This window comes from Cavia porcellus, unplaced genomic scaffold (assembly GCF_034190915.1).
Source record: "Cavia porcellus strain 051 isolate PalLab524CR breed Dunkin Hartley unplaced genomic scaffold, mCavPor4.1 scaffold_1, whole genome shotgun sequence".
NCBI lineage: Eukaryota > Metazoa > Chordata > Mammalia > Rodentia > Caviidae > Cavia > Cavia porcellus.
In genome coordinates, this window is record NW_026947484.1 from 101,425,543 (window position 1) to 101,451,825 (window position 26,283).

At 39.7% G+C, this 26,283-nt stretch overlaps 2 protein-coding genes across 7 annotated transcripts in view; one reads left to right on the forward strand and one right to left on the reverse strand.

Moving 5' to 3' along the window:
* The window catches only part of Plaa (phospholipase A2 activating protein), a 36,438-nt gene extending 27,343 nt beyond the window's left edge, over positions 1-9,095 (reverse strand). For both annotated transcript variants that reach the window (XM_013143050.3, XM_063252072.1), the window contains exon 1: positions 8,544-9,095. In XM_013143050.3, the coding sequence (XP_012998504.1) occupies positions 8,544-8,692 (149 nt within the window). In that variant the 5' untranslated portion in view covers positions 8,693-9,095. The remainder of the gene's footprint in view (positions 1-8,543) is intronic.
* A 13,237-nt stretch (positions 9,096-22,332) lies between these two features.
* Positions 22,333-26,283, forward strand: part of Ift74 (intraflagellar transport 74) — a 109,422-nt gene continuing 105,471 nt past the window's right edge. For 2 of the 5 annotated variants that reach the window (XR_010048465.1, XM_063252108.1), the window contains exons 1-2: positions 22,333-22,464; positions 24,798-24,937. Coding sequence is in view for 3 of the 5 variants with exons in the window: in XM_063252108.1 (XP_063108178.1) it covers positions 24,821-24,937 (117 nt within the window). In the remaining 2 variants the exon portion in view is untranslated. Of the gene's footprint in view, positions 22,465-22,566; positions 22,586-24,797; positions 24,938-26,283 lie in introns of those variants that run through there. The other 3 variants (XR_010048464.1, XM_063252089.1, XM_063252099.1) reach the window with 2 other exon arrangements.

A 26,283-nucleotide genomic window follows, 5' to 3' on the forward strand; every position in this document is an offset into this window, starting at 1 on the left:
TCTATAGATGATTACATCCGGTTAAGAAAAGTTTGGTAAAGTGTTTTCTTTCCTTGTGCTTTCTGTTAATTAACATTTTCATCAATGAAACACTTTACCATTGTGGGAGAAAAGCTTTCAACAGCTGATTTACTGCTTTCCACATATGGTACCACAATTCATTGTCTGACTTACAGCAGTGATGCTTAGTGATAGATACAACATAATCATTAATATACATATCCCTATAGATGTTGAAAGTCATATACCTGACTCAAGCTAAAATAATCTACAGACTAGTTGGAGGAGTCACAGCAAGTACATATATACGGCTCAGCTATTTTTGCTTTTTCTTTCACAAACTCCACTTTAAAAAATAGTTTAAACATAAACTATTTTTAGTTTATGGTATAAATCAACAAGGAGAGAGAATGGAAAGAAAAAGGATACAACTTTGAAAACCTTATAGTTGACAAAAAAGTAGCAATAGCCTTAGAAGACCGGAGAAAAAATGAGTTCCAAACAGGAAACAGAAAGCAGAAAACCAATTACCAGTAAATCTCTTTAGAGCACAAGAACTGGAGAGGTTTTTAAGATGGCAGGAACGGAGGCACCAGAAATCTGCCCTCTTCCTGGAAAAACAACCACACTGGCAGAATCCATCAGTTAATGCTATGTCAACTGAAGGCTTTCAACTTTCATGAGAAAGCATGGGCTACCAATGAACTTCGTTTTTTCTGTTTCTGGAGATCAAATCCAGGTCCTTGAACATGCTAAGCAATTTGAAATTCATTTTGATCAATTTCAGCTCTTAACCACAGTAGGTATCCAACCCCTGACCTGGCAGTCCCATGGCAGACACACATGCATCTGTTCCTACAGCAGCTTACACACAGGTACAAAAGCTAAGGTGGGCAAAAAAGATCCTGTGTCTAAATTTCAGATCTTCCGTGTGACCACCGATTGTTGCTCTGGTCACAGAGGTGCAGATAAAGAGACAAGAGGCAAATGCTCTCCTTACCTCTAATTGTTGGAAGCCCTTTTTTCTTTTCTTTTCTTTTTTTTTTTTTTTTTGGTCTTTTTCCTTTTTTATCGGTACTGGCAATTGAACTCATGACTGACTGTTTGCAAGGAAGGCACTTATGCTGCTGAGCTAAATCCCCAGTCCCAAAAGCCCTTATCTTTCCAGCTGAAGTGACTTCAGCTTTCTGCTCAAAATGATGTTGGGACTCCAACAACCAGTTAAAGGTGACTAGCAAGGTCATTAATCCTTGAAGTTTGGGGAACAGGTTTCACTGATGGTGGGCTGAGCCGAATCCCTCTCAAACCCAAGTGGGCAATAATGCCAGCCCAGTCATACTTCAGTTGTTTTTCCCGATTTGATCTTTTCATTGGTGAGGGAACGATCCCTGTTCTTTGTGCTTTTGCATCTCTGTAGCCAGCAGTCCTTGGACACATGGTTATTAACTCACCCCAGGCACTAGAAAAACTAATCATCTTTCTCTATCATGTTTCCCTTTCTTGGTAGGCTGAGACAGAAGTCCTTGTATTTTGTTATCTCATCTTAATTATCTAGTCACATACTTGAACTGGGTAAGGCAGTTAAAAAGCCCTTTGAGCATCTGCCAGGTCTAAAGACTTCTGTAAAGCGGTAACATAGTCATGGTCAAGAGACACGGGATAGTAGGCTCTGCCAGGCTTAAGACAACTTCCATATATCTGTTAGGTTCATGTTTTATGTTTGTGCACCAAAACAATAAAAAATCTCTATTGCATAATCTTTTCCTACACCCTAAATGTTTTGTGTTGCTTACTTCTGAGTTCCCAGGGTCCTTTGTCTCCTTTCTGAGTTACATTCTTCCCATTGCTCAAACTCTTCTTACACTACTCCCACTTGCTAGATTACTGTCCTAGCCCCCAAAATGTTAGATAAACTGGGGTTTTCAGGATCCTGCTGTAACTTTCATTTCTGAGGTTGATGAGAAAAAAGGCTCCTGAATGATTCTTAGTACATAATAAAGTTGGGGTTAACTCTTTCTAGGTATACCAAGGCAGGGATTAAACCTTCTGAGCAACCTTCAATGATTTAACAAGAGCCCACCGAGGCACCATTATGTGCTGAAAACGTCATAAAAAAACAAAGAATAAAATAAAAATAAATTTTAAAAAGCTCATTGAGGTAAATCTCAGGTGATTGATAAATTTACTTTTAGTTTCCAATTTGAGTTAAACTGATATGCTTAAAACAGTTCTGGGCACTGGAATATATGTGTGTGTGTGTGTGTGTGTGTGTGTGTGCGCACGTGTGTGTATTTGGGGGGGGGGGTCTTTTTGAGACAGGGTCTCACTATGCAGGTCAGGCTGCACTTGAGCTCACATTGTAGCCCAGGCTGGTCTTAAACTCACAACGATCCTCTTGCCTCAGCCTGCCAAATGCTGGGATTACAGGCATGTACCATCATGCCTTGCGGGAACAGCTGTTAAACTACAATTACAGGGTTAATGTCTGCTGCTTTCTGCTTGGGCTAGGGCTAAGATAAGGATGCAAGGCCATTTGGAGGTCTATGGGTCACCCAGATATAATTAGAATGTAAATATCTATAAACTCATTCAAAGCCCAAGAAAAAAAAAGTGTGCTAAAGACATTTGAAAGTAAGTAGTGAGACTTCTGGGAAGATGGCAGAGCAGTAAGCAGCAGAAAAAACTGCCTCTCTGAGAGTCACCATCCAGATGCTGGAATATGGCATCGTGAGGAAGACAAAAAGGAAGAAAGTGGGTCCCCTGGACCCAGGGAGAATCTTAAGTGAGAACTGACGTCCAGAGAGTGTAAAAAAATTTTCAACAAAAAGAAAGCGGTAGCCAGCAGTGCCTTCGCCCTGAGACAGCACTCACCGCACAAGAGGAGTTGTTTGAACCTGGGGATGCATGGTCACAACCGTGGTGATGCTGACAGTTTATGACCCCGGAGGCTGCTACAAAGAAATATGGCAGCGGAGGAAGCAAAAGATGTGGAGGACTACACTGGCTGGCAGTGAGTGCAGAGAACTTAATCCTCCCAGGCGAGAGAGCAATTTTGGAGATGGCCTGGATAACCAGAACTGCTACTGGCTTTCTCTAGCAGCTCCTAGCCAGGTGCAGACCCGTAGAAACTGCTTGGACTGCAACAAGCCCAATGAGTCTGCTCTCTGGGAGCCTGCTGAGGTTATCCACAACACTGTCATTAAGCAACTGCTGGCTGGCATGATTCAGGACCTTGTCTCCACAGGTTGCCTGCTAGTGAAATCAGAGAGAATCCTGGACTCTTTCTTTTTCGTGTTTTTGTTTGTTTTGTTTTTTCTTTCTCCTCCATTGTTTATATGAGTGTGAAAGTGGTTCCTAGCCTTTTTGTGGGTGTGACTCTGTTCTGTTCTTCCTTTTATCTCTTCCATCTCTCTTTTCCTTCAGTCTTCTGCACCAGTTTCCCCAAATTGGCAACTGTACTTCTAATCTTTTTCCCTCCTTCTATTTCTATATTTTCTCCTTAACCCATTTTAAATTTTAGTCCCAAGGGCAAAATTGACAAATTATGGAATTATATATTGTATATAATTATCTGGTTTGTTTTACATTTTGTTACATAATCACAAATCTAGTTCACATAGTTAAAAGCTGCAAATTAAGGCTTAGCCAATTTGTTTTCTAGGCTATGTTTGATGCTACTGGTACCACTACAGCCAAAATTGAAATAAATGTTCTAAATTGCTGGTGGTCCTCAACTGACATTAACTAAAGGTCACAGAAAATATGGTGGCACAGTGCAGGGACTAAGCCAAACAAGCACATCAGAATTACAGCTGACATCTCAGCATAAACACTCAAGGAGAGCTTGGATTGAAGTACTCCAAGTTCTAATGGAAAACAACTTTGAACCCAAATTAATGTATCCTACACAACTGTCTTTCAAAACTGATGGAGAAATAAAATACATCCACGACAAAGAGCATCTAAAGAAATCTATGACCACCAAACCAGCACTCCAAAATATTCTGAAGGACACCTAAAAAGGGATAATAAGGACTATCACTTCATGGACCTCAAAAGAAGGAATCCATCAAGGAAGGCAAACAATTGGAGAAAATAGGGAGCGGCAACAGGAAAATAACATGACAATGATAAGTCAATACATATCTGTTATAAGCATCAATATTAATGGTCTCAATTCAAAAGATGCAGTCTGGCATAATGGATGAACAAGAAAGATCCAACAATGTACTGCATACAAGAAACACATTTAATTAAAAAAGAAATTCACAGACTGAAAGTCAAAGGATGGAACACAATACTCCATGTGACAGGAACCTAGAAAAACACAGGTGTAGCTATTCCATTTGCAGACAAAGTGAATTTCAAACCAAGACTGATTAAGAGAGCTAAAGGTCACTACATTCTTGTAAAGGGAATGATCCAAGAGGAAGAGGTAACAATCACAAATATAAATGCAACAAATATTAGTAATTGTTTTGTATAATTGGGTGCACTAACAGATATGAAAAATCAAGTAAGCCCTAATACAATTGTAGTGAGAGACCTCAATACCCCACTATCACAGAAACACACATCCACGAGACGAAAAATCAATAAGGAAATATTAGACCTATATCAAAACTTTTGAACAAAAGGACCTTATAGATGTCTACAGACTATTCCACCCCACAAAATCAGAATATACATTGTTCTCAGCTGCACATGGGACAGTCTCCAAAATGGACCATATACTGGCTCATAGAACATGCTTAAGTAAATGCAAAGAAATTGAAATCATCCCATGCATACTATTAAACCATTGTGCAATGAAACTGGAAATCCTTGCCAAAGGAAACCACAAGAACTACATAAACACATGGACATTAAATAGTACCCCACTGAACAACCAATGGGTCACGTATGACAGTGAAGAAGAAATTAGACAGTTTTTACAGTTCAACTATGACAATATAACATGCTGGAACTTATGGGACACCATGAAAGTAGTCTCAAGAGGGAAATTTATAGCAGTAAATACCCATATCAGGAAAACAGAGCAAGCACATATAAACAACTTAATGTTGAACCTCAGACTTCTAGACAAAGAAGAGCAGCTTAAACCAAAATCTTGTACAAGATAAGAACAAATTAACACACTGGAGACTAAAAAAAAAAAAAAAAAAATACAAAGACCCTTAGCCAACCTTATCAAAAAAAAGAAAGACTGGATACACAATTGTGGATATACAATTAGGAATGAAAAGGGCGAAATCACAACAGACCCTATAGAAATCCAGAAAATCATTTATATCTACTTTGAAAACTTGTATTCTAATAAGATGGCAAATACATAAGAAATGGTACTCCTAGGTACACATGAATTACCAAAGCTGAAATGAGAAAATACAAAAATCCTAAATAACCCAACATCATTAAATGAAATTGAAAATGTAATTTAAAAAAAACCTATCAATAAAGAAAAGCCCAGGTCCTGATGGACTCACTGCCAAATTCTACAAGAAATTTAGAGATAATACCACTACTTCTCAAACTCTTTAATGAAACTGAACTGGAAGCAATATTTCCAAATTCATTCCTGGAAGCAAGCATTACTCGACACCAAAACCAGAGAAGGACCCAACTAAGAAAGAGAACTATAGGCCAATCTCCCTAATGAACACTGATGCAAAAATCCTCAGTAGGGTACTAGCAAACAGACTTCAGCAAATCTTCAAGAAGATCATACACCATGATCAATTGGGATTCATCCCAGGGATACAGGGATAATTCAACATACGTAAATCAGTAAATGTAATATTCCATATTAACAGAGCTAAGGACAAAAATCATATGATCATCTCAATAGATGCATAAAAAGCTTTTGAAAAGCCCAAAACCATTCATGATTAAAAACCCTACAAAATATTGGAATAGATGATCTTTATCTCAATCTGATAAAAGCCATCTACAACAAACCAACAGCCAACATCATACTAAATGGACAAAAACTGAAAGCTTTCACTCTAAAATCACGAACAAAATCACTGTCTCCACTCTTACATAACAAAGTCCTTGAATTTTTAGCTGGAGCAATTAGACAACAGAAATAAAAGGAATAAAGATGTGCAAAGAAGTTATCACTTCTTCTTAGGTCATGCAGAAAGAACCCACCCTAAAGATCCCACCTGTCTTCTATCACAGACCATCAGACAAGCCCCCTGGAGGATGCTCCTGACTGCTGACTCCTTCCACCACCCCTATATACTTCAAAGCAGACAAAGCAGTCTTCACCCCTTCTCCCTGAGGACAGGCATACCTCTTCAGAGGGGGGACTGCAGCAGGAGTTACTGGTAGTGAGACAGGAGTTAATCTACTAGGCAGGAAAGACAGCAGCCCCACAGAGGAGTTAGCAAGCCCACAACAGAGTCCACGGAGTCAGGAACTGCCAGGGACCTTACAATAACATCTCCAAGAGTTGTCTCCTAAAGAATACGGATTACACTGCTTATACAATGACCCAAGCTCCCTTCTATGGCCAGTAACTGCAAACTTTTTAGAGCTTTCAGTGATACAAACAACCATGTCATCCCTCTCCCCTCTACTGCCTCAGACAGACAGCTCTCAAGGGTAACCTCCTCAGAACACCCTCCTGACCAGCAGAAGCTTTATTTCCTTGCCTTCATGTCTTTCAAAGAAATCTGCCTGCCCTCTCCCTCCTCTGTCCTTGGCTTCATTTCTTCCATCACCATTAGACAAATCCTGGTATTCTGGTAACATTAGCATATCCTGAGGAAGAGTACTCTTGGAGGGAAAACTTTTTAATCCGTTTTCATCCCAATCTTTTACCCTTTGCTTTTGTGGTTTACCTTTCTTACCTCTAAGGCTAGCTGTTTAAATTACTAGTTCATAATCTGGGTGGGCTATATTCTTTTACATTTTTAAACTCACCTAGCTGTTTACTTAACTCTTCCATCAGACCTTACCTCTTGTTTCCCTGATTACTAATAATAAACTATTACATTATAACCAACCAAATTAGGGTTGAACTTTTAACTTGACTTGGGCTGACTTCAATTAATCTAGTAGAGAGCTTCATCAACGTCTCTAATATTAAACACCTGAAGGCAAGAGCTCTTATTGAGCAGCCACTTCTCCACACAGCAATAAACACTGGGGTTTCATCTCCTCTTTCCAAAACCACAGATCCCAGACTAAGGAACTAACTGGGACAAGAAGGAAACCATTCACAGAAAACTCAAACTAGAAATTCCATTCGATCCAGCTATGCCCCTTCTAGGTATCTTCTCTAAAGAGTTAAAGACATTATGGCAATATATACACACTCATAATTATAGCAGGACAATTCTTAATAGCTAAATTTTGCCAACGGTCTATATGTCCCTTAACAGACGCATGGATAAAGAAAACGTGGTGCTAGGGTTGAGGATGTAGCTTGGTGGCTGCCTGACAAGCTCCAGGCCTTGAATTCAAATCAGTACCAAAAAAAAAAAAAAAAAAAAAAAAGAAAAACAATAGAAAATGTAGTGCTTGTACACAAAGGAGTATTATTTTGCAACAAAAGATAACTGTGAGTCATGTGTAGAAAAATGATGCACCTTGAGATCACCACATTAAGCCAAATAAATCAGACACGCAAGCTTAACTATCACATGGTTTCACTTTTTTGAGAACAATGAAGTATAAAAATTTGTCTTCTTGCGACAGGGTCTCGCTATGTAGTTCAAGCTGGACTCGAGCTTACACTGTAGTCCAGGCTGGTCTTGAACTTGCAAGGATCCTCTTGCCTCAGCCTTGCCAGTGCCAGAATTACACGCACGAGCCACCGCACCTGGCCTTAGTATAAATAATTTAAAGACCAAAAAAGCCCACCACAATAACAAATAGGGAGACAGGAGACAGAACTTTTGTAAATAGGAAGAGGACCAAGACCGGGGGAAAAAGAGCACTGGAGGAGGATACAATGAGTTAAGATGTGTTATATACACGTACCAACTCCCCACGACGAGTGTAATCATTATGTGCTGCACATAGGTACTAATAAAAGTTTGTAAAAGACAGTATTTAATGTAACTTTCTGTAATGCAATTATTGAGAATACAGGTTTTCACAAGTTAAATCTAAGAGAAAACTCAATGCAACTTATAGGGGCAAAAAGACATGCCAGATATTTCCCCATTACCTCACCTAGAAGGTTGGACCAGGCCATCAACAAATTTTTAACTCTAAAAGAAACTTCCTCCGCCAAAACTGAAGCCCCCAAAGGCAACAGGCTCGCATAAGGTTGCCCATTAGGTTACCCATTTCTTAGTAGCCAAGTTACCGGAAGGGAGACCTTCGGTCCCCCAATCAAGTACTCTGTCCCCTTAAATCTCGCAGGTTTCCTCACTGGACACCCGGAGGGCCAGGACTAAGAGGGCTGGCGGGGAGTCGATGGTCAGCAGAGGGAAGGAAAGGGGTAGCTGTACAGCTGGGAAAGCTCTCTTCCCACTCGTTCCAAAGCTTGCACGAAAGATAAGCGCGGGCCGACTCGCGGGGCTCACCTGTCTGGGGCCCAGAGGCGGGTGGTGCGGTCTCGGGACACGGATACAAAGGCCCCCGGCGGGTAGAGGCAGCACACCAGGCCCCGCACGTCCAACTCGTGGCCCGGGAGCGAGCAGCTCAGCCGGTACCTGGCACCGCTACTCGTCATGGCCGCGGTCGGTCGGGCTCCGGGAACCCCGGCGCCGCGCGAAACCCGTCCCCAGGGCAGACCTGGCCTCCGCCAGGCTGCGACGGAATAGGGGCCTGCAGGTGAGGGGCGACCGGAGACCGGAAAGGCCCGAGAGGCGGCGCGGAAGGGCGGCGAGGAAGGGGCGCGCCGAGCGAGCCGAGTGACACAGCAACCCTGACATGCACGCCGGAATTTATCATCGGCCTGCAGCCGCCATGACGCAGTCTTTGTGCGTCGCAACTGCTGAGCCCGGTGAGGGGCCCAGGGTCGCGCCCTTCCCGCGCTGGGGCCCTCTGGAGAAGGGGATAAGTGTCTCTGGCCCTTCGCTTCGTCGCCGCGCGTCGGACCCTTCTCTAACTCCGTCCCTTCCGCGCCACTGCCGCACGGTTTAATTCCGGGCCACGGGTTAGGACTACAAATCCCACAATGCTGCGCGCCGGGGGAGGCGGAGTGAGCATCCGGCGCGCGGAATCTGGATATTTTTAAATCTGGAATTTCAGCGTTACTCCCTGTGGGCTCGTTATATGAAATTGCTTCCTGTCTTTTGTTTTGTATTATTTACCTCGTTTTCTCCAGACTTTGTTTGCACAATCTCATGACATTTTTTTCCCAAGCTAAACATTGTTTAAATTAAAACAAGAGAATTTATACTGGGAACTTCCTTTCCAGTTACCCCGATCTCTTTGCTTATCTATCAGATTTAGCAGGTAATACTAGAGTCGGTTATTTCAAATTTGGCCTGCTCTTACGTAGGGTTATGGTGAAGCCGAGAAGAGAGATTTTAAACAAACTCCTGAGACGCGGCCTGGTCTTTGTCATGCAACACAGTGACCTATCCAACTTGTTTTTTAAATTTGCCTTCCACCCTGTTTGCTCATATTCAACTTCACTTGGCCACAAACACTTCTAAAATGCCAAGTCCAGTGTTGACAGTTGTATCACTTTTTTTATTGTAAAGAAAATTAAAACAAAACAGTGGCAAGAAATTTCAAAACAAGATTGTAGGAGAGTAACTGGTTAAACTGATATTCAAAGCAGTTGCTCATATTACAAAATATAGGGCATGAAAAATTGATGAAATAATATATGCACAAATCTTCCTTTTCAATGAACTAATAGCAATTAGTAGTATAACTCAACTTTTTTTGGTGTATATTGTTATAGCCTAGTTTTAACCCTGGCACCTCATTTCTGTTTTTTATACGCCGCTCAGCAACCCCGCCCCCTTCCCTTCCTATCTTTCTAGGTTAAGTTTCAATTTCCTGAGAAAGCTGTAAAAGCCTTAGGTATCAGTTTCCTGTAACCCCCTCCCCTACCCTTCATCCAGCTATTTGTAATAAAATGGGCTGTTCTTTAAGAAATGCTCTCCTCTGTAAAAATTGTAAAATCTTACCTAATTGATATGTTAACCATTGTTGCCCTCTACAAATAACAGATGTGGTGCTAAAATAAGGTAACAGGGGTTGTTAATTGCTGTTAGACTTCTCTATTTGCTGCTGAGGAAACCAGGATGTCTTCTGGTCTAATTTAAACTTGCTTGAAGGGTAACTTGCTTGTATGCAGGGAGACTTGCTTGTTAGCCCAACCCTTATCTGAACTTTGCTCCTCCCAATATAATCGCTGTGTTACTGTCCTGCAGTGTGCCCCAGCCGTCCTTGCATTGTGAGACCAGTAGCTGTTCGTGGTTTTACAAGATAAAAGCCCTGACTTTCAGCTGTCAGGTGCACAGTCTCCAAATTGGCTACCAGAGGCTGTATCACCAGGCATGGCCTAAAATAAAGCCTTTGCTCCCCAAATTTTAATTTCTTGCTTCCTTGGGTTTTATTCCAGGGTCTGAGCTGTCACTATGTAATTATGTGTGTGTGTGTGTGTGTGTGTGTGTGTATTTGTATATAATTTCTCTTTCCCTTCTTTTCCCTTTTACCCCATCCCAGTTTCTCTCTAGTTTTGAACAGTTTCTTCCCATATCACAATATCTATTTTACATTTTGGAATTTATTTACTTTTTCAGCTTCTTTCACTAGGGAGACAATACGATGTTTACACATACAAGTCTGATACAAGTTTCACTTATGAGTATGGCCTAAAGTTGCAGCCATTTTCTCTGTAAATGTCTCAAGTTTATTCTTCTTTATAGCTGAGCAGTACTCCATGGTATAAAGAGACAACATCTTTTTTTATCCATTCCTTGGTTGGTGGTCATTTGAGTTATTTCCAAGATTTAGCTGTTATAAATTGTGTTTCTATAAACATGGTTACATATATCGCTGTGGAATGATGTTTTTAACATTTTGGGGAAAATATCTAAAAGGAGAATAGCTGGGTCAAATGAGATCTCTAATCCTAGTTTTTTGAGGAACCTCCACACTGAGTTCCACAGTGGTTGCACTAGTCTACATTCCCACCAATGGAGAAGGGTTCTTTTTTCTCACAGCCCCTCCGGCATTTTCTGTTGCTTGATTTCTTGATAGTAGCCAGGCTTTTTGGGGTGAGTGGAGTCTCAGTGTTGTTTTACTTTCATCCCTTGAATGACCATTGATGATGCTGAACATTTTTTCATATATTTATTTGCTATTTGCATTTCTTCATCTGAGAAATATGTGTTCATCTCAGCTGCCCAGTTTTGGATTGGGTTTTTGAATTTGGGGGATACGATTTTTTTAACTCTTTACATATTCTAGATAAAAATCCTTTATCTGAGGGACAGTTGACTAAAATTTTTTCCCACTCTATGGATTATCTTTTCACTCTGTTAGTGATTTCTTTTGATGCGCAAAAGCTTTTTAGTAAGATGAGATCCTAGTTGTTGAGTTTTTTAGTGTTTGCCATCTGTTTCAGTTTTGTTCATGAACTGTCATACCCTTACATATTCAAGATTTTTACCTACTTTCTCTTCCAGTAGATTTAGTGTTTCTGTTTTAATATTTAGATCTTTGACTTTAGCTTAGTGCATCATCTAGTTTTTTCTTCATACTGTAGAGAGTCAGGTTTTCCAGCATCATTTATTAAAAAGGCTCTTTCTTTCAGTAAACATTTTGGACCCTTTTGTCAAAGCTAAGGTGACTGAGTGTGTTTGTGTTTGCATCTTCTGATCTGTTCCACTGGTCCTCAGGTCTGTTCTTTTTGTTGTTCTTCTTCTTATTAGTACCATGCTGATTTTATCGCAGTAGCTTTGTAGTATAATTTCAAGTTTGGTTGGGATTGTGATGCTTCCTGCCTTGCCTTTGTTGCCCAGGATTGCCTTTATGGTTTCTTCTGCTTCCAGGTGAATTTTAGGAATGTTTCCTCTAGATCTGTAGGGCATGCTAATGGTATTTTGATTGGGATGGCTGTTAAATATGTATAACAGTTTTGGGAGTAGGACGATTCTCACTATGCTGGTTCTTCCTATCCATGAGCAAGGACTCTCTTTCCATTTTCTGATACCCTCTTCAGTCTCCTTTTCCAGTGTACTGTAATTTTCAATATATAGATCCTTTACTTTGTCAGATGGGTTTCTAAGTATGTCAGGTTTTGGATGCTATTGTGAAGGGTGTGATTTCTCTAATTTCTTTCTCAGTGAGTTTGTTGTTTGTGTACATGAAGGCTATTGATTTTTGAATGTTGATTTTGTATCCAGCTATGCTGCAAAATTTGTTTTTTGATGGAATTTTTGGGGTCTTCTATGTAGAGTATCATGTTATCTGCAAATAATGATAGTTTAACTTCTTCCTTTCTTATCTTTCTTCCTTTTATTTCTTTCTTGTCTAATTGCTCTGGCTAAAGTTTTCAAAACCATATTGAACAGGAGTGGTGATGATGGACATTCTCACCTTTTAAAAAAATTTTTATTAGTACATGTTCGCAGTGCAGAATGATTACTTCACTTTTGCCTTCTCAAAAAGTTTCATTATCAACTTGGAATCACTAATTTGAGCCCCAAAATGTTGTCATTTAAGTATTTCTTTGCCTGTATGCCCTCTTCCTAGATAGAGTATTTTACTACTTTATTTCTAATGCTGGATGCATAGGTTGGTATCCTCAAACTAGCTCCAATATCTGCAGCTGTCTTTTACAAATTTCTACCTAAATTAAGAATATCTAGTGGTCTCTTGCATAAATCATTTCAATATTCTTTAGTCTTTATGCCTCTTCTCTCGAGCCAAGCCCACACATTAACATAGGATTCTCTCTCTCTTTTTCTCTCTCTGTCTCTGTCTCTCTGTCTCGGTCTCTCAGTCTCTCTGCCTCTGTCTCTCTCTCTCTCTGAGTGTGTTTGTGTGTGTTTGTGTGTGCGTTACTGGGTATTGGTGCCAAGAACTTCACCCTGTGTACATCCCAGACCTTTTAATTTTATTATTTTGAGATAGAGGCTTTCTGGTCAATAAATTGCCCAGCCTGAGCTTAAACTTTCTGTTTTCCTCCCTCAGTTCACCAAAATTCTGGTATCACAAATGTGTACATGATGTCCAGCAAAATCATGTTTCTCAAAAATAGATCTAGTTGTGTTAGTCTTCTGTTCCAGTAACCTCTAACCACTTTTCACTCTTGGAGTATAATAGTGTATAAGACCTTTCATATCACCTTAATCTGTTTTACCAGATTCGTTTCCTTTTGGCACCACCTTTAACCTCAGCCATATTGAATTTCCTGGAATAGTGTTTGTGTTTCTGTGCTCTTTGAACATGTTTTTTTTTTTTTTTTTTTTTTTGTCTCTTTTTATAAATCTATAATTCTCCCTCATATCTGTCATATTTCAGCTTTTTTCTCAGTATGGTACTTCAATATGACAGTAAAAAGGCCTACATTCAATATAAAGAAACAGAGGGCCAGGAATTTAGCTCAGTGGCATAATAAGTGCCTACCTGGCCAGCACAAGGTCACGAGTTCAATCCCTGGTACCAAAAAAAAAAAAAAAAAAAAAAAAAAAAGTTAACAGTAATACAAATTACATGAAAATAAAATTGGGGTCAATATGCACCAAGATTTTATTTAGAAGGAAAAAGATAGAGAAGCTAAAACAAGAAATCTTTGATAGCAGTGAAACTTGGCTTGTGTGTAAAAGTGATAGATGTTGGCTAACTTTCCATATTGCAGGGGAAGAAAAATAGTTACTTTCTCTTTCTTCTCATGTTCAGTTGATAAAGCAGAAGTGCTTACAAACTGAACTAACAAAATATAGACTAACAGGAAGAAAAATATTTGTGTGGGGAGAGCCCATAAAAGAAGTGTAGACACTGTATTGTCTTGCTAGTGTTAAAAAACTGAAAGAGTAAATAAGATCCTAAATTTACAATAGATATAGTAAAAGGGAAAGAAACTGCTCAAAGGGAAATTATATTGTTTGATCAATCTTACATGTTTGTACCTGGTAGCCTGAGCAATTACTCTGAGAATAACAATATGCAATATAATAACCATTGTTAAATTCCTTTCATCTTGTTTTGAAATTCTATATCACCATTGTTTTTTTGTTGTTGTTGTCATTTTGCTTTTGTTGTTTAATTGTTTGCTTCTTGATTTTTCTGGGGTTTTTTCTCTTTAAAATAAGAGAAGGAGTTGACTCATCATATGGTTAAAGGCTTATGTATCCAACTTACTAGGGGAAAGAGGTTTCATTTGAGAGTGTGTCTGTGTGTAGTGATTTGTACTGCAAATTCAAACAGTTTTCTTTAGGAAGGACATGGAATTTCAGGAAAATGGACAGTCTGTGACCACGGTCCTCTATACAGATATGAATATCTTTTAAGTTTCTTCAAAGATACAAATCAAAAGATTTATGGTAGCCTGTTGCCTCAAAATTGATTTCCTTATCTAGGAAATCTCTGAGAAGCTATTTGCTCCCTCATCTGGTAACTCTCATATGTTTCCAGGTAACTTTTATGTTAACACTGGCCTTCTAAATTTATCCCCAGTAAGACATCTTTTTCCTCCCACCCTCCCACCACCAGGGCTCAAACTCAGGACCTTGTACAGGCCAGGTAGACATTGTTCTATCACTGAGCTACATCCCAGCCCAGGAGCATCCATTTTGTTTTGCTTTGTTTTTTGAGACAGGGTCTCATTATGTAGCCCAGACTGGCCTCAACACCCAGAGATCCACCTCCTCCCCCAGTCTCCCAGTGCTGGGATGACAGGCATGCACCACCTCATCCAGTTGCATCATTATTTTTAATAGCCAAAATGCCTGTGATTTTATGGTGGTGATGTCTCTCAATCAATGTCTTTAGATTTTTCCTAGTCTTTTGCTATCACAAATGAATAACCATGGTTATGATCATAGGTATTCTATAAACATGAATTCAATATGAAGATATTGTATTCTACTTCCTCAAGTGTAGCTGCTAGTTCAATGGGCATGTACATCCAAATGTTAATAACCATTTTCTTTCCATAGATTTTCCCACCAGGTATGTAACTTTCTGTTTTAGTTGATATAACAGATAATCTCTTGGCCAGGTCTTACTACCCCAGTGATATTCCCATGACTGATAGACCAACAAGACTAGTGATGTAGCCTGTAATTGTCTGGCTGAATCTAATTTACTTCCACTGAGAAATTTGAATATGGTGAGATAATTTCACAATAGAAAGAAGAAACCAAATGATTCACAGCGAGAAGGTAATATGCACATACCATGAGGCTGCAAAAGTCCTAAGAAAGCAGCAGTGAGATCTGGGACTGTAGTTCCGTGCAAAATGCCAGTCAGGCATGTATGAAGCTTAGCTTCAATCCCCGGCTTCAATACATAAATAAATAGCAATGATGAAGAAAGCCATAAATAAGCAAGAAACCAAAACATACATTGTATATAAAAACAGATGAAATCTTTAGTGAAAATAGCTGAAACAGTAGAAGCAAAGGTAGAAAATGAAAAAATAAAGATAAGTTGCATGACAGGTATAAAGTAAATCCTTCTAAAAGAAAATGGTGCCAGGGATGGTGGCACGTGCCTGTAATTTCAGCACTCAGTGGGCTGAGGCAGGAGGATTGTTGCAAATTCCGATACCAGCCTGGGCTACAAAGTTAGCTCAAGGCCAGCTGGAACTGCATAGTGAGACCCTGTCTCAAAAAGACTAAATAAATAAATAAACAAATAAAAACAACTGGTGCCTCGGCTGGATTCTGAATGTCTTTCAGTTTTGAAGCTATGTGGCAGCCTTGGGAGTCTCAGCTGTTTCACAGTGGTTGAGTTCCTGTGATTTCATGGCAGTCCTTAGACCAATTCATTTAATAAGTGTTTACTGTAAGACACCCAATGTGGCAGGCACTTAGGATATAAAATAAAGATGATTCTTCTCTCAAGGACTGCATAGTTTTTAGTAGTCACAAGTAATAAAGAAACACTGATCAAGATTCTCCTTAGCTGAACTCTAGCTGGTCTCCCTTGAACCCTCTTAGCTGTTTATTTATTTTAATTTTTTGGTGGTACTGAGGGTTGAATCCTGGACTTTCACACTTACTGCATTCTCTGCCCATTTAATTTTGAGACTGGGTCTTGCAAGTTACCTAGGCTAGGCTTGAACTTGGAAACTTCCTATGTCAACGTGCCAGAGTATTGGCATTACAGATGTGTGCCATGATGTCTGGCTTGAGTCTTCTCCTTGTTTAGGTCACAGGTTGGCCTAAGAAGACTTAAGCAAATATTAACATGGTTTTTAACAGTCAAGACCACATCTCTAGACTACCGTATACAACAGTTATAATGCCAGCCTGAGAAATTGCAAGGCTACCAGAAGAATTTGTTTCCACCAACACCTGAAGGTCAGATCCCTGACTCAGACCGTGTGAGATGGTAGAAGTCTAATTTAGACAAACTCCAGTTAGCAAATCCAAATAGATTTCACAGTAAAAGAAAAAAATTCACAGGATGTAGTGGTTTATTCTGGAATGGTAGCACTTTAAGAAGCTGAGGTAGGAAGATTTCAAGTTCAAGCTCAGCCTGGGCATTTTTTTTTTTTTTGTCTTTTTGAGATGGTGTTTTACTATGTAGTTGACATTGGCCTTGAACCAGCTTTGTAGCCCAGGTTGGCCTTGAATTTGCAGCAATCCTCCTGCCTTAGCCTCCCAAGTGCTGGGATTATACGTATGTGCCACCATACCTGGGTCAGCTTGGGCATTTTAACAATTTAGCAAGAGCATGTTTTAAGCATTTAAAAAGCGATGTAGCTAGGGGATGTAGGTCAGCTGAAGGCCCTGGTTTCAATATTACAATTTAAAAAAAAATTAAAAAAGAAAAAAATTTATTTTAGTATTTATATCTTAGTCCATTGGGCTACTATAACAAAATACATTAGACTGGGTAATGCACAAGCCTCAAACATTTATTTCCCACAGTTTGAGAGACTGGAAAAGCTGAGATCAAGACACTAGGAAACTGGGTGTGTGGTGAGGGCTCTCTGCTTTACAGACAGTACCTTGTTGCTGTGCCCTTGCATGACAGAAGGGCCAAGGAACTCCTTTGAGCTTCTTTTTATTTAATTGAAATTTTATTTTTCTATATAATAATCTCAAATTTAATGAACACATAACTCATTAAATGGATTGTGTTAATGATGTTTTGATATATGCATACATAGTGTAACATTAAATCAGAATAAACTTACTATCTCCTTGATCTCTCTCTCTCTCTCTCTCTCTCTCTCTCTCTCTCTCTCTCTAGTCCCAGGGATTAAGCCCAGGACTTTTTAATTTAATTTTATTTTTTTGAGATTGAATCTTGCTAAATTGGTAAATTGCTTATGTTGAGTTCAAACCTGTGATCCTCCTGCCTTGTCCTCCCAGAATACTAGGATTACAGAAGTGCAACATGATTCCCAGATAATTACTTAGCATTTGTTAGGAAGAAAACACTCAAAATAATTTTTTCTAGTTTTTTGAAATGTACAGTATGTTTTTGTTGTCAGTAGTAATACTATTATGTAGTGGCATACCGAAACTTACTCTATCCAGCTACAGTTACTTAATACCTATTAGCCAATCTTTCTCCATCTTTCCTTCCCCTTTCCTCTCAGTACCCCCTAATAACTGCCATTCTACTTCTAACTTCTACATGACTATCTTTTGTCGGTTCTATGTACGAGTGAAATCATGCAGTGCTTATCTTTCTATGCGTAGGTGAGTTCACCTAACATAATGATCTCCAGTTACATCTGCCTTTTGTTAGTTTGTTTTGATTTGGTACTGGGAATTGAACTCACGACCTCATGCTTGGCGAGAAGGGACTGTGCCGCTGAGCTCTATCTCAGTTCCACATCTCCCTCTGACATGTGATCCTATCTCATTCTTTTTATGGATGAATGGCATGCCATTGTATATATGTACTACATGTTAAAAAAACAATTCTTTAGTTAATGCATACTTAAAATAGTTGTTTTAAGCTCTTCATTTGAAAGTGCTCTTATGCTGTTTACTACTGTATCAGTTTGTGGCACACTACTTTGACTGTTAGGGAAGGTCATAATTTTCTGAACGTGTTTGAGGCGTATTGGTATATGACATTGTTCGGACACTGAAAAATTAGATGTTTATGCCAGTCTTTGTAATCTGGTTTTGTTGGTGCCTTCTTTCCAGAAATTCTAAGCAGTTTGCTGATTTTCTGAGTATATAGTAACAGTGGCACTCTTGGTGTAGGTTTGCAGTGAGTCTGCGGTGATGTGTTGTCACTGTTTCAGCCCTGGAGGCTGATCCAAGCTGACCTTTGTCCTAAATCCACAGTTGGTATTTTTTTCCACATGAATAGGAGAAAACCTGAAAAACAGTAGTCCGTCCTTTTAAGCTCTCTGAAGCCAGGGTAGGCCCTGGCACCTTATCTGCAGTCATGGTTCTATCATAAGGCACTGCACCATTCTGTATGTCTGGTTCTGAGTACAATAAATGTAGATGGATCAACTTCAGATTCCTATGAGAACTTGTAGCCACTAATGCTGCAAAGCTGTTACACTGAGTCCACAGCCTGCCATGACTAGTACACGACTGGGTAGGATCAAGGCTCACACTATTCTAGGGACTTGGAACTTGTGGCCCAACAATGCTCAACCAATCACAAGTGATCCTTGCTGAAACAGAAGTCCCATTGATTGTAACCCTGTATCTTCCCCAACTCTAGATATATTTCAGAAGTTTCATCCATGGGAACATCCCTGGGAAATTGTAAGGATTTTCCCAATGGTGGGTGTTATCAGCCTGCCACTGTATTTCATGGAAAAGTCCTATGCTCACTATCGTGGCCTACTGCCACTGAACGGAGTCGTGTTCCATACCGTACTGCCTGAGGTTGGGGTAGCATTGGTGAAGGCACTCCCTTGTCCACCTATACTGATGCTAAGGGAGTCATACCAAAGTCTTAGAGATTCAAGGACTTGTACAGTCTGAGGGATGCGTCCAGGACGACATTTATAGTTGGCAGTGTTGCAGGCCAGAACTCTAGTCTGCCCCACTGTTATATGGTCTTTATCAGATGTTTGGGCAAATCTAGAGCCTCCATCTGTGAACTTTAGTTGGGGTATACCAGCCTTTGATTTTTGCCTCATGTTGAGTCTCATTGTGGTGGTCCTGGCACTGAGAATAAGCTTTTGTGCAAAACTTTTCCCCTGCCCCAAGTGGGTAAAGTCTTGTGATAAATTTTTGCCTGCCCCAAGTGAGAAAAATCTTGATCTCAGCTCTGATTGGGAACAGTAGATGAATTCAGAGGCTCAGTCTGAGGTATTGCCGTAGGGTTAGAAGTCTTGGGAGTGACAGGTTCTGTCTGGGTTTAACTGTGGTGGGCCTGGTACTGGGCTTTAAGTCTGAGGGTTGAACTTAATTCCCTTTCCCTTTTCCAAAAGGGATGCATCTCTCATGCTATGCTGCTTGGATCTAGGGAAACAATGACTTGGATAACTCTTTCCTTCTTGCCTTTTTCTTTGTATTTGCCTCTATTTTTTTTTTCTTTCTGTTATTGGCAGTTGAGCTCATGGAATTTCAGGTGAGATACATCTTCAGTGATTTATCATTTTTTATTTTGAGACAAAGTCTCATTAAGTCACTATGTTTCCCAGGCTGGTGTGGAACCTGTGACTCTCTAAGGCCTCCCAGAGTGCTAGAATTATAGGCAGGCACCACTGTGCTTGGGTTCCCTTTTGTTTTTTTCAAGGATTCTTTTTATTATACTAAAACCAGCCACTATGGTTTCTCTTCTGGCTTCCTTAGCTCTTTTGAAGGTAGCTTAATGCATTAAATAAGTGTTCAAATTGGTGTTTTTGCAGGGACACGAGTCCAAGGATCTAAAGGTCCTCTGCTCCACTTTTCCCAGTCTCTTATAAGGGCACTAATTTTACTCATAAAGGCTTCACCCACATGACCTAGTCACCTCCCAAAAGCCCTACCCCTTAAATACTATCAATTTGAAAACTAGGTTTCAGGGGCTGGGGATTTAGCTCAGCGGCATAAGTGCCTGCCTTGCAAGCAGGCAGTCATGATTTGATCCCCGGTACCGATAAAAAGGAACAAGACAAAAAAAAAGAAGAAAACTAGGTTTCAACATGATTTTTGGGAGAACACATACCTTCTGACAACAGCACAGGAAAGCAGTCAGAGGCATGTTTAAAAAAGGGCCATGGAAGCCTGGGGATTTAACTTAGTGGCATAAGCACCTACCCAGCAAGTGTGAGATCCTAAGTTTAATCCCTTGTACAAAAAAAGTGGGGGTGGGGGGAAAAGGCAATAGATATAGGGACCCCTGGACTGGGATTTTGCAATAAGGGAAAGATTCTGATCTCAACTCTGATGCCATATAAGAAGGGCAAATAGGAATTTATAGCCAAGCTATATAGCTGAGGAAAAAATTTTTAAAATAAAAATAAATTATTTGATTGGTTAAAGTTTAAGCGATTGTCTTATTTGGACTATCTGGATGAGAAGCTAAAGACAATGAAACTAATGGCCACCTGTGATTGACTGAATTTAAGTTTTACTTTCTTTATGTAAGAACCCAGGACATTAGAGCTGACTCAGTAGAATCAGTGATCATGTTAAATAAGGTGGTGCCTAGTTGAAAGAAGAGGTTAGTAAATGAGATGTATTACTATTCTGTACTTTTGAATCATGAAAAGTTTACAAGACTAGAGACCACTGCTTTAATTTTACTCAAATGATTTTAAGCAAATTATGTAATCTCTTTGGAATTTGAGTAATAGTGTCTGCCCTGCTAATTTCAACTGTTAAATCTGTCACAATTCTTAACTGCAAGCAATAGAAACCATCTAAGGATGATTTAAAAACAGAAATGAAATTTATTAAAGGTCATCAAGTCACTCACAGGCTCTCCAGGAGGCTGAAGAAATAGGCTAGAGTTTTCCTAATAAATTCTCTGAGCCCAAGCACTACAGCTTGCACAACAACGTCCCATCTTGGTGGCTGCTGATAGACCTTTGTAGTTTTAGAAACTGGATGTAGTTATTGAGGCTGTCACTGATCCTCGAATAGACTCCGTGAAGATCTGCTTCTGAGCTCTCATTTGCCTTTGATTTATGTGCATCAGGCTAGGCGGGTGTGTCTAATGAACAGTATGCTCATGCCTCAGAAATAAAGAGTAGGAAAGCCAGAATCAGCCAGTTTTATTTACTCTGGGGATGGAGGAGTAAGGGAGGAACCCTGTTAAAACTGGGGAGCTCCAGAGCGACCAAAGGACAACAAATGACTACTGCAAAGGGGTCCGGCTCAAATGAGATAATTACATGAAAATGTTTTATAAACGTTAGGGAAGAATGGAGCCACATGACATTACTGCGTTTTGGTTTGCAGTGATTTTAAACTTGAAGGTGGACATAGATGAGAATAAATCTGTATGTGAATAATATATAAATTGGAAATGATGGGTAAGATAATATTAAAATATCAGTTTGTATGGGATTACATTTGCTCTCTGGTATGAAGACTGGAAAAAACAATGTAAATGTTATTTTATTAGCCGGATGAGGTGAAATGGTTTCTAAATTATTTTTCTGCAAAGCAGTGACTTCAGGTAGTTTCTAAATTTTTAAAAAAATAATCCTTCTAAGACCACTTTTCATGTAATTCATAGTCTTCCACATTCTAGTGAAGAAGCTTCAAAATACCACATTTCCAATCAAAATAGATGGTATTCGTACCTCATTTATAAAGTCTGCATTATGCAGTAACAGCAGGGAAAACACAAACTAAGAAAAAATTGTATAATGTACTGCCTTCTACAGAACAACTTTCAAATAGTTTTATATAACTCGTTGCGCGGTAGCAGACAAGCAGTTATTTAGCAATGTAACATCAGTTCGGGTAAGTCTCAGAGGTTTCTTTTTTCAGAAAACCAAGGCAGCGGAGCTGGGCTTGCGGCTGAAACCCGTAAAATTAGCACTCGGGAGAGGGGGCCGGGAGAATAGTGAGTTCCAAACCAGCCTGGGCCAAACCGGAGGAACGTGTCTCACAAAAGCAAAAGGAAAGACAGCCAAGGCGTTCAAACACAATGGTCTTTTCTGTTTTCTAGTCAACTTGCTGTTTTCCACTTCTTCCGAAAAATAATTGGGAAAACTAAAAAAAAAAAAAAAACCCCAAAACAAAAAAGCTCTACAGGAGTCGTTTTCTAACATCGCGATAGGACTTTGATCTCGCTCACTGTGTAGCTACCGGGATCAGAGGCGGAGGACTGGCCAATCAGAAGGGGGGATCTTTTAAAGCTCCGCCCACGTTGCCGGGATACGAGGCGGCGAGCAGACGCGCGGCGTTAGGCCTGAGGGCCCTGAGAAGCCGAGCGGAGGTGAGCTCTGGGTGTGCGAGTGGGTAAACGCGTGCCTGTGGGCTCCTCAGCTCTGGCGGCCCCTGAAAGGGGTGGAACCGCTCCAGAGCCCTGCGGCTCCCCTTCTTCTGCACTGACGAGGGTGAGAGGTCGTAGGTCGCATCGCCCTCCCTCCGTTGCCGGTTACCTCACGTAGACGGCCTTGATCCCTCCAGACAAAACACATTCGAATTATTCTGCCCAAAGCTGTTAGCTGTTAGCTCTTCATCCGGCCAGGGAAGTTTTCACTTCTCTGGTTAGAAATACACGGTGGTCTCCTTCGTCCATCTCCTGAGGAGATCGCCTTGCCGAGACCACGGGAAAAGGTCCAAAGCCTCAGAGAAGTCAGCGTGTGCTGACGGATTTTATCAGATCCCTCAGGTAGATAGATGTCTGTTGGTCACAGAGGAAACAACTTAGCGCCTGGCCACTAAACATATGCGAGAGTGGTTCGCTTTGGGAGGAAAATGCAAGGAATGACAGGAGCCAGATGTGTGTGTTTCGTCATGTGTGTAACTCACAGTCCTACAACGTAGGGCTCCTGGTCACACATCACACATCCAGAGAGCTTAAGTGATGTGTTAGAATTACACAGCTAGTGACTGTCAGAGGTAGAGTTTGTGTCCCTAATCTTTCTGGAACCAAAGGATGGGTCTGTGTTAATAACCCCCACTTCCCGGCAGTTGTGTGAATGTTTGGCGTTTGGTTGAACTGCTCCAGAGTTCACTAATGCCTCTTCTCTACTTATTTCTTAGTCCCTGCTGGGACTGATGGTATACTAAGTCTTTTCCATTACAGTACAGCAGTGGCAAAGCAAGTCAGGTGCCAGTATGTGGTACGTTTTCTCGAAGTTAGTTGAAAAACATTGTGGTGACTAATTCTGTTGGAAACAAGGATTTTCTGGACTAGCTTTTAGAAGAAGGTACAAGTAGGTAGTTACGGAGCAATCATGGAAGGATTCCTAGAGTCTTAGATAATAGGTTGATATTCCTGTTAGGAATTGGGAGAAGTGAGGAGGCTCATGTAATCTGCTTGAGTCAGTGAACCGGCCACTGCTGGAGGAATAGAAAGGAAAACGTTACATGTTAAACATTAAGGAATAAAATCTGTAGGACAGGTGGTTAGGCATGGGGAGTGAGAGGGTAGAGAAATCAAGGATGAAGTTTCTTGCTTGGGTGAGCCGAGATGGTACCAAGAAGAAAGAGCACATTTTGGGGGTGATACTGAGTTTAGATTTACATGTGACTACTTCGATATATTTAGACATTGTCTTGAGATGTTAGGTAATTATATTTGGATATGAGCACATTTAGGTATTGAGTGTGTTAGGGCTGGAGATACAGAGTTGTGAACTTGCAAATTATTAAAACCCTGAGTATGGGAATGGCAGTCCAAGGAGAGCTTAGAGAGAAAAAAGAAAAATAGGCTATGGATGGTAAGTGGGGAATGCTGCTATTTGAGGGCACATATAAGATCAAAGAGACTGGAAAGGGAGAATCTAAAGAGGCAAGTGTTAGGGAGATTTCATTAAATAGCCACCAGTAACTGATGACATCTGCATCTCCGGTGACATTAGCAGAGGTTGTTAGAATAGAAATCTGGAAATCTAAAAGCTCATGAAAATAGGCTACTTTTAAAGGTTTGGGTGGCTCGGTGTCTAGCCCCAAACTGTTGGCCACATAAAAATATTTGAGATTGGTTTAGAGATGGTTGTTAGAAGTGGTCACAGGACCAAGAAATTTATTTGTGTTGTTAAATAAAAAGTTGAGTGTGATAACAGGCTGAAAAGAGAAACTTTAAATGTATCAGCAGGAGTGGAGATAATGCCCCAGAGGAGATGGAGAAGAGTGTCTCAAAAGTAACCGATCAAGAGGGAAAATTAGAATAGGGACTGATCTTGAATGAGAGACAATGACTTTTGAGACTGAAGGATGAGATGAATGTAAATTTTGTGCTCCAAAGATAATGGAATATGTGTCCTAATTTTCTCAGATTAAGAAATAATTTATTCAGAGTGACAGGAACATAGGTTAGATAGAAATAATGATTAAGAATCAAACATCAAGGAAACATACTTAGATGGGCTTGCATTTTGGTAAGATAATAGATGAGGAAGAAATGTAATAGTCCTATAGTTCTAAATGGAACATTAATGTGAGTTTTGAACAAAATTAAAGTCTGGTTTGCCTTGTGATGGGACCTGGAATGGCTATTTGCAAGAAAAATCATTATTAATTAAATATTTGAAGGAAGGGCCAACTAGTGTTTTGCTGTAAAAGACATTTAAGGAGAATTGAACTATTTATTGTTTCCAGAGGTTTTAAGTGAACCGACGACAATGGCCAGCAATCATAAATCTTCATCCCGCCCTGTTTCACGAGGTGGAATTGGGTTGACAGGAAGACCTCTTTCTGGAATAAGACCTCCATCAGGAAATATTCGAGTGGCAACGGGAGTAAGTGTAAACCAAGTTTATCACATTTTTCTGCATATCTTCTTGTAGAAGTTAGGGATCTTGTATATAATAAAAGAATCTATTTAGTTGTTCCTTTATTCTGTAAGGACATGATTTAAACTTTTTGTTGAAACATCTAAAACTGTAGATGTGGGAGAATTGTAATACACTACGGAAGGATGATACCTACTATTGCTGATTCACAAATTTGTTTTAAAGCCATAATAGATTAAGTGGTGTGTTGAGGTCACAATAAAATTTAATGGACTAGACTAGAAATACAGTCAAGTATATAATTATTAGGTTAATTTAGTTAACTACTAAAGCAACAGTTTAATAAATAAAAGCAGACTATTCATAGGGATGTTCCAAAAACTAGTAAGTCATTTATTTAAAAAACATTTTGATTCCCTTCGTATCTTTTTCATTATGTATAATAACAAATGTATACTAGTAAAAATTTAAAAATTAAAAAAACCTTTGATGTTTTAAAAATGTGACCATAACTATATTACGGGGAAATATGATCAAGATTACATATAAACTTGATGTGAATTAAGGCTTTATGATAATGACAGAAACATCAAGTAGGTTTATATATTTGAATTTATAAAAAATTGAAAATACTATTAAAGAATTAAAAAAGCAATAAACTGATAGAAAGGCATAACATACATATCATACCTATGGTTTAAGATCTTATAAAACTGCCCCAAAATGCATCAAAAACAGTTCAAAAAGGCAAAAATAATAGCCTAGTGTAAAAGTATAAAGTGAGTATATTCAGATTACTACAACCTGGAAACAAACTCTAAAATGTTAAAGAATTTTTTAATACAATATAGTACCATCAGTCAGTAAATCATTAAGAGAGAAACATTTAAAAAAGTTAAGTAAAGTTTATAAACTGCTAATTCTAAGCACAATAGCTTATAAAGAGAATTAATGCATTTCATTATTCTAATAGTGTAAATTTGGAAACAATCTAAATGACCTCATAATATGAATCTTAAATAAATTAAATGTTTGTCACTATTGTAGGCTATTACATAGTCATTAATTTCCAGCTGGAGAAAAAAAAGAACCAAAAAGTCAGTCTGCCTTTCTAGTGAGCCTGTGGTGGACGTGGGCTGGGAAAAGAACCAAGAAGTCAGCCTGCTTGTCCCAAAAGCCAGTGTCAGCTGTGGGCTGGGCAAAGAACCAAGAAGTCAGCCTGCCCTCCCATGAGCCAGCCAGCATGTGGGCTGGGAGACAAGGAGAGAGCTCCTCTGCCTCTATAGGCAACTGGCTGATTTAGTGGAACACAGGCTGGGATAATAGCAACTGAGATACAAAAACAACTTGTA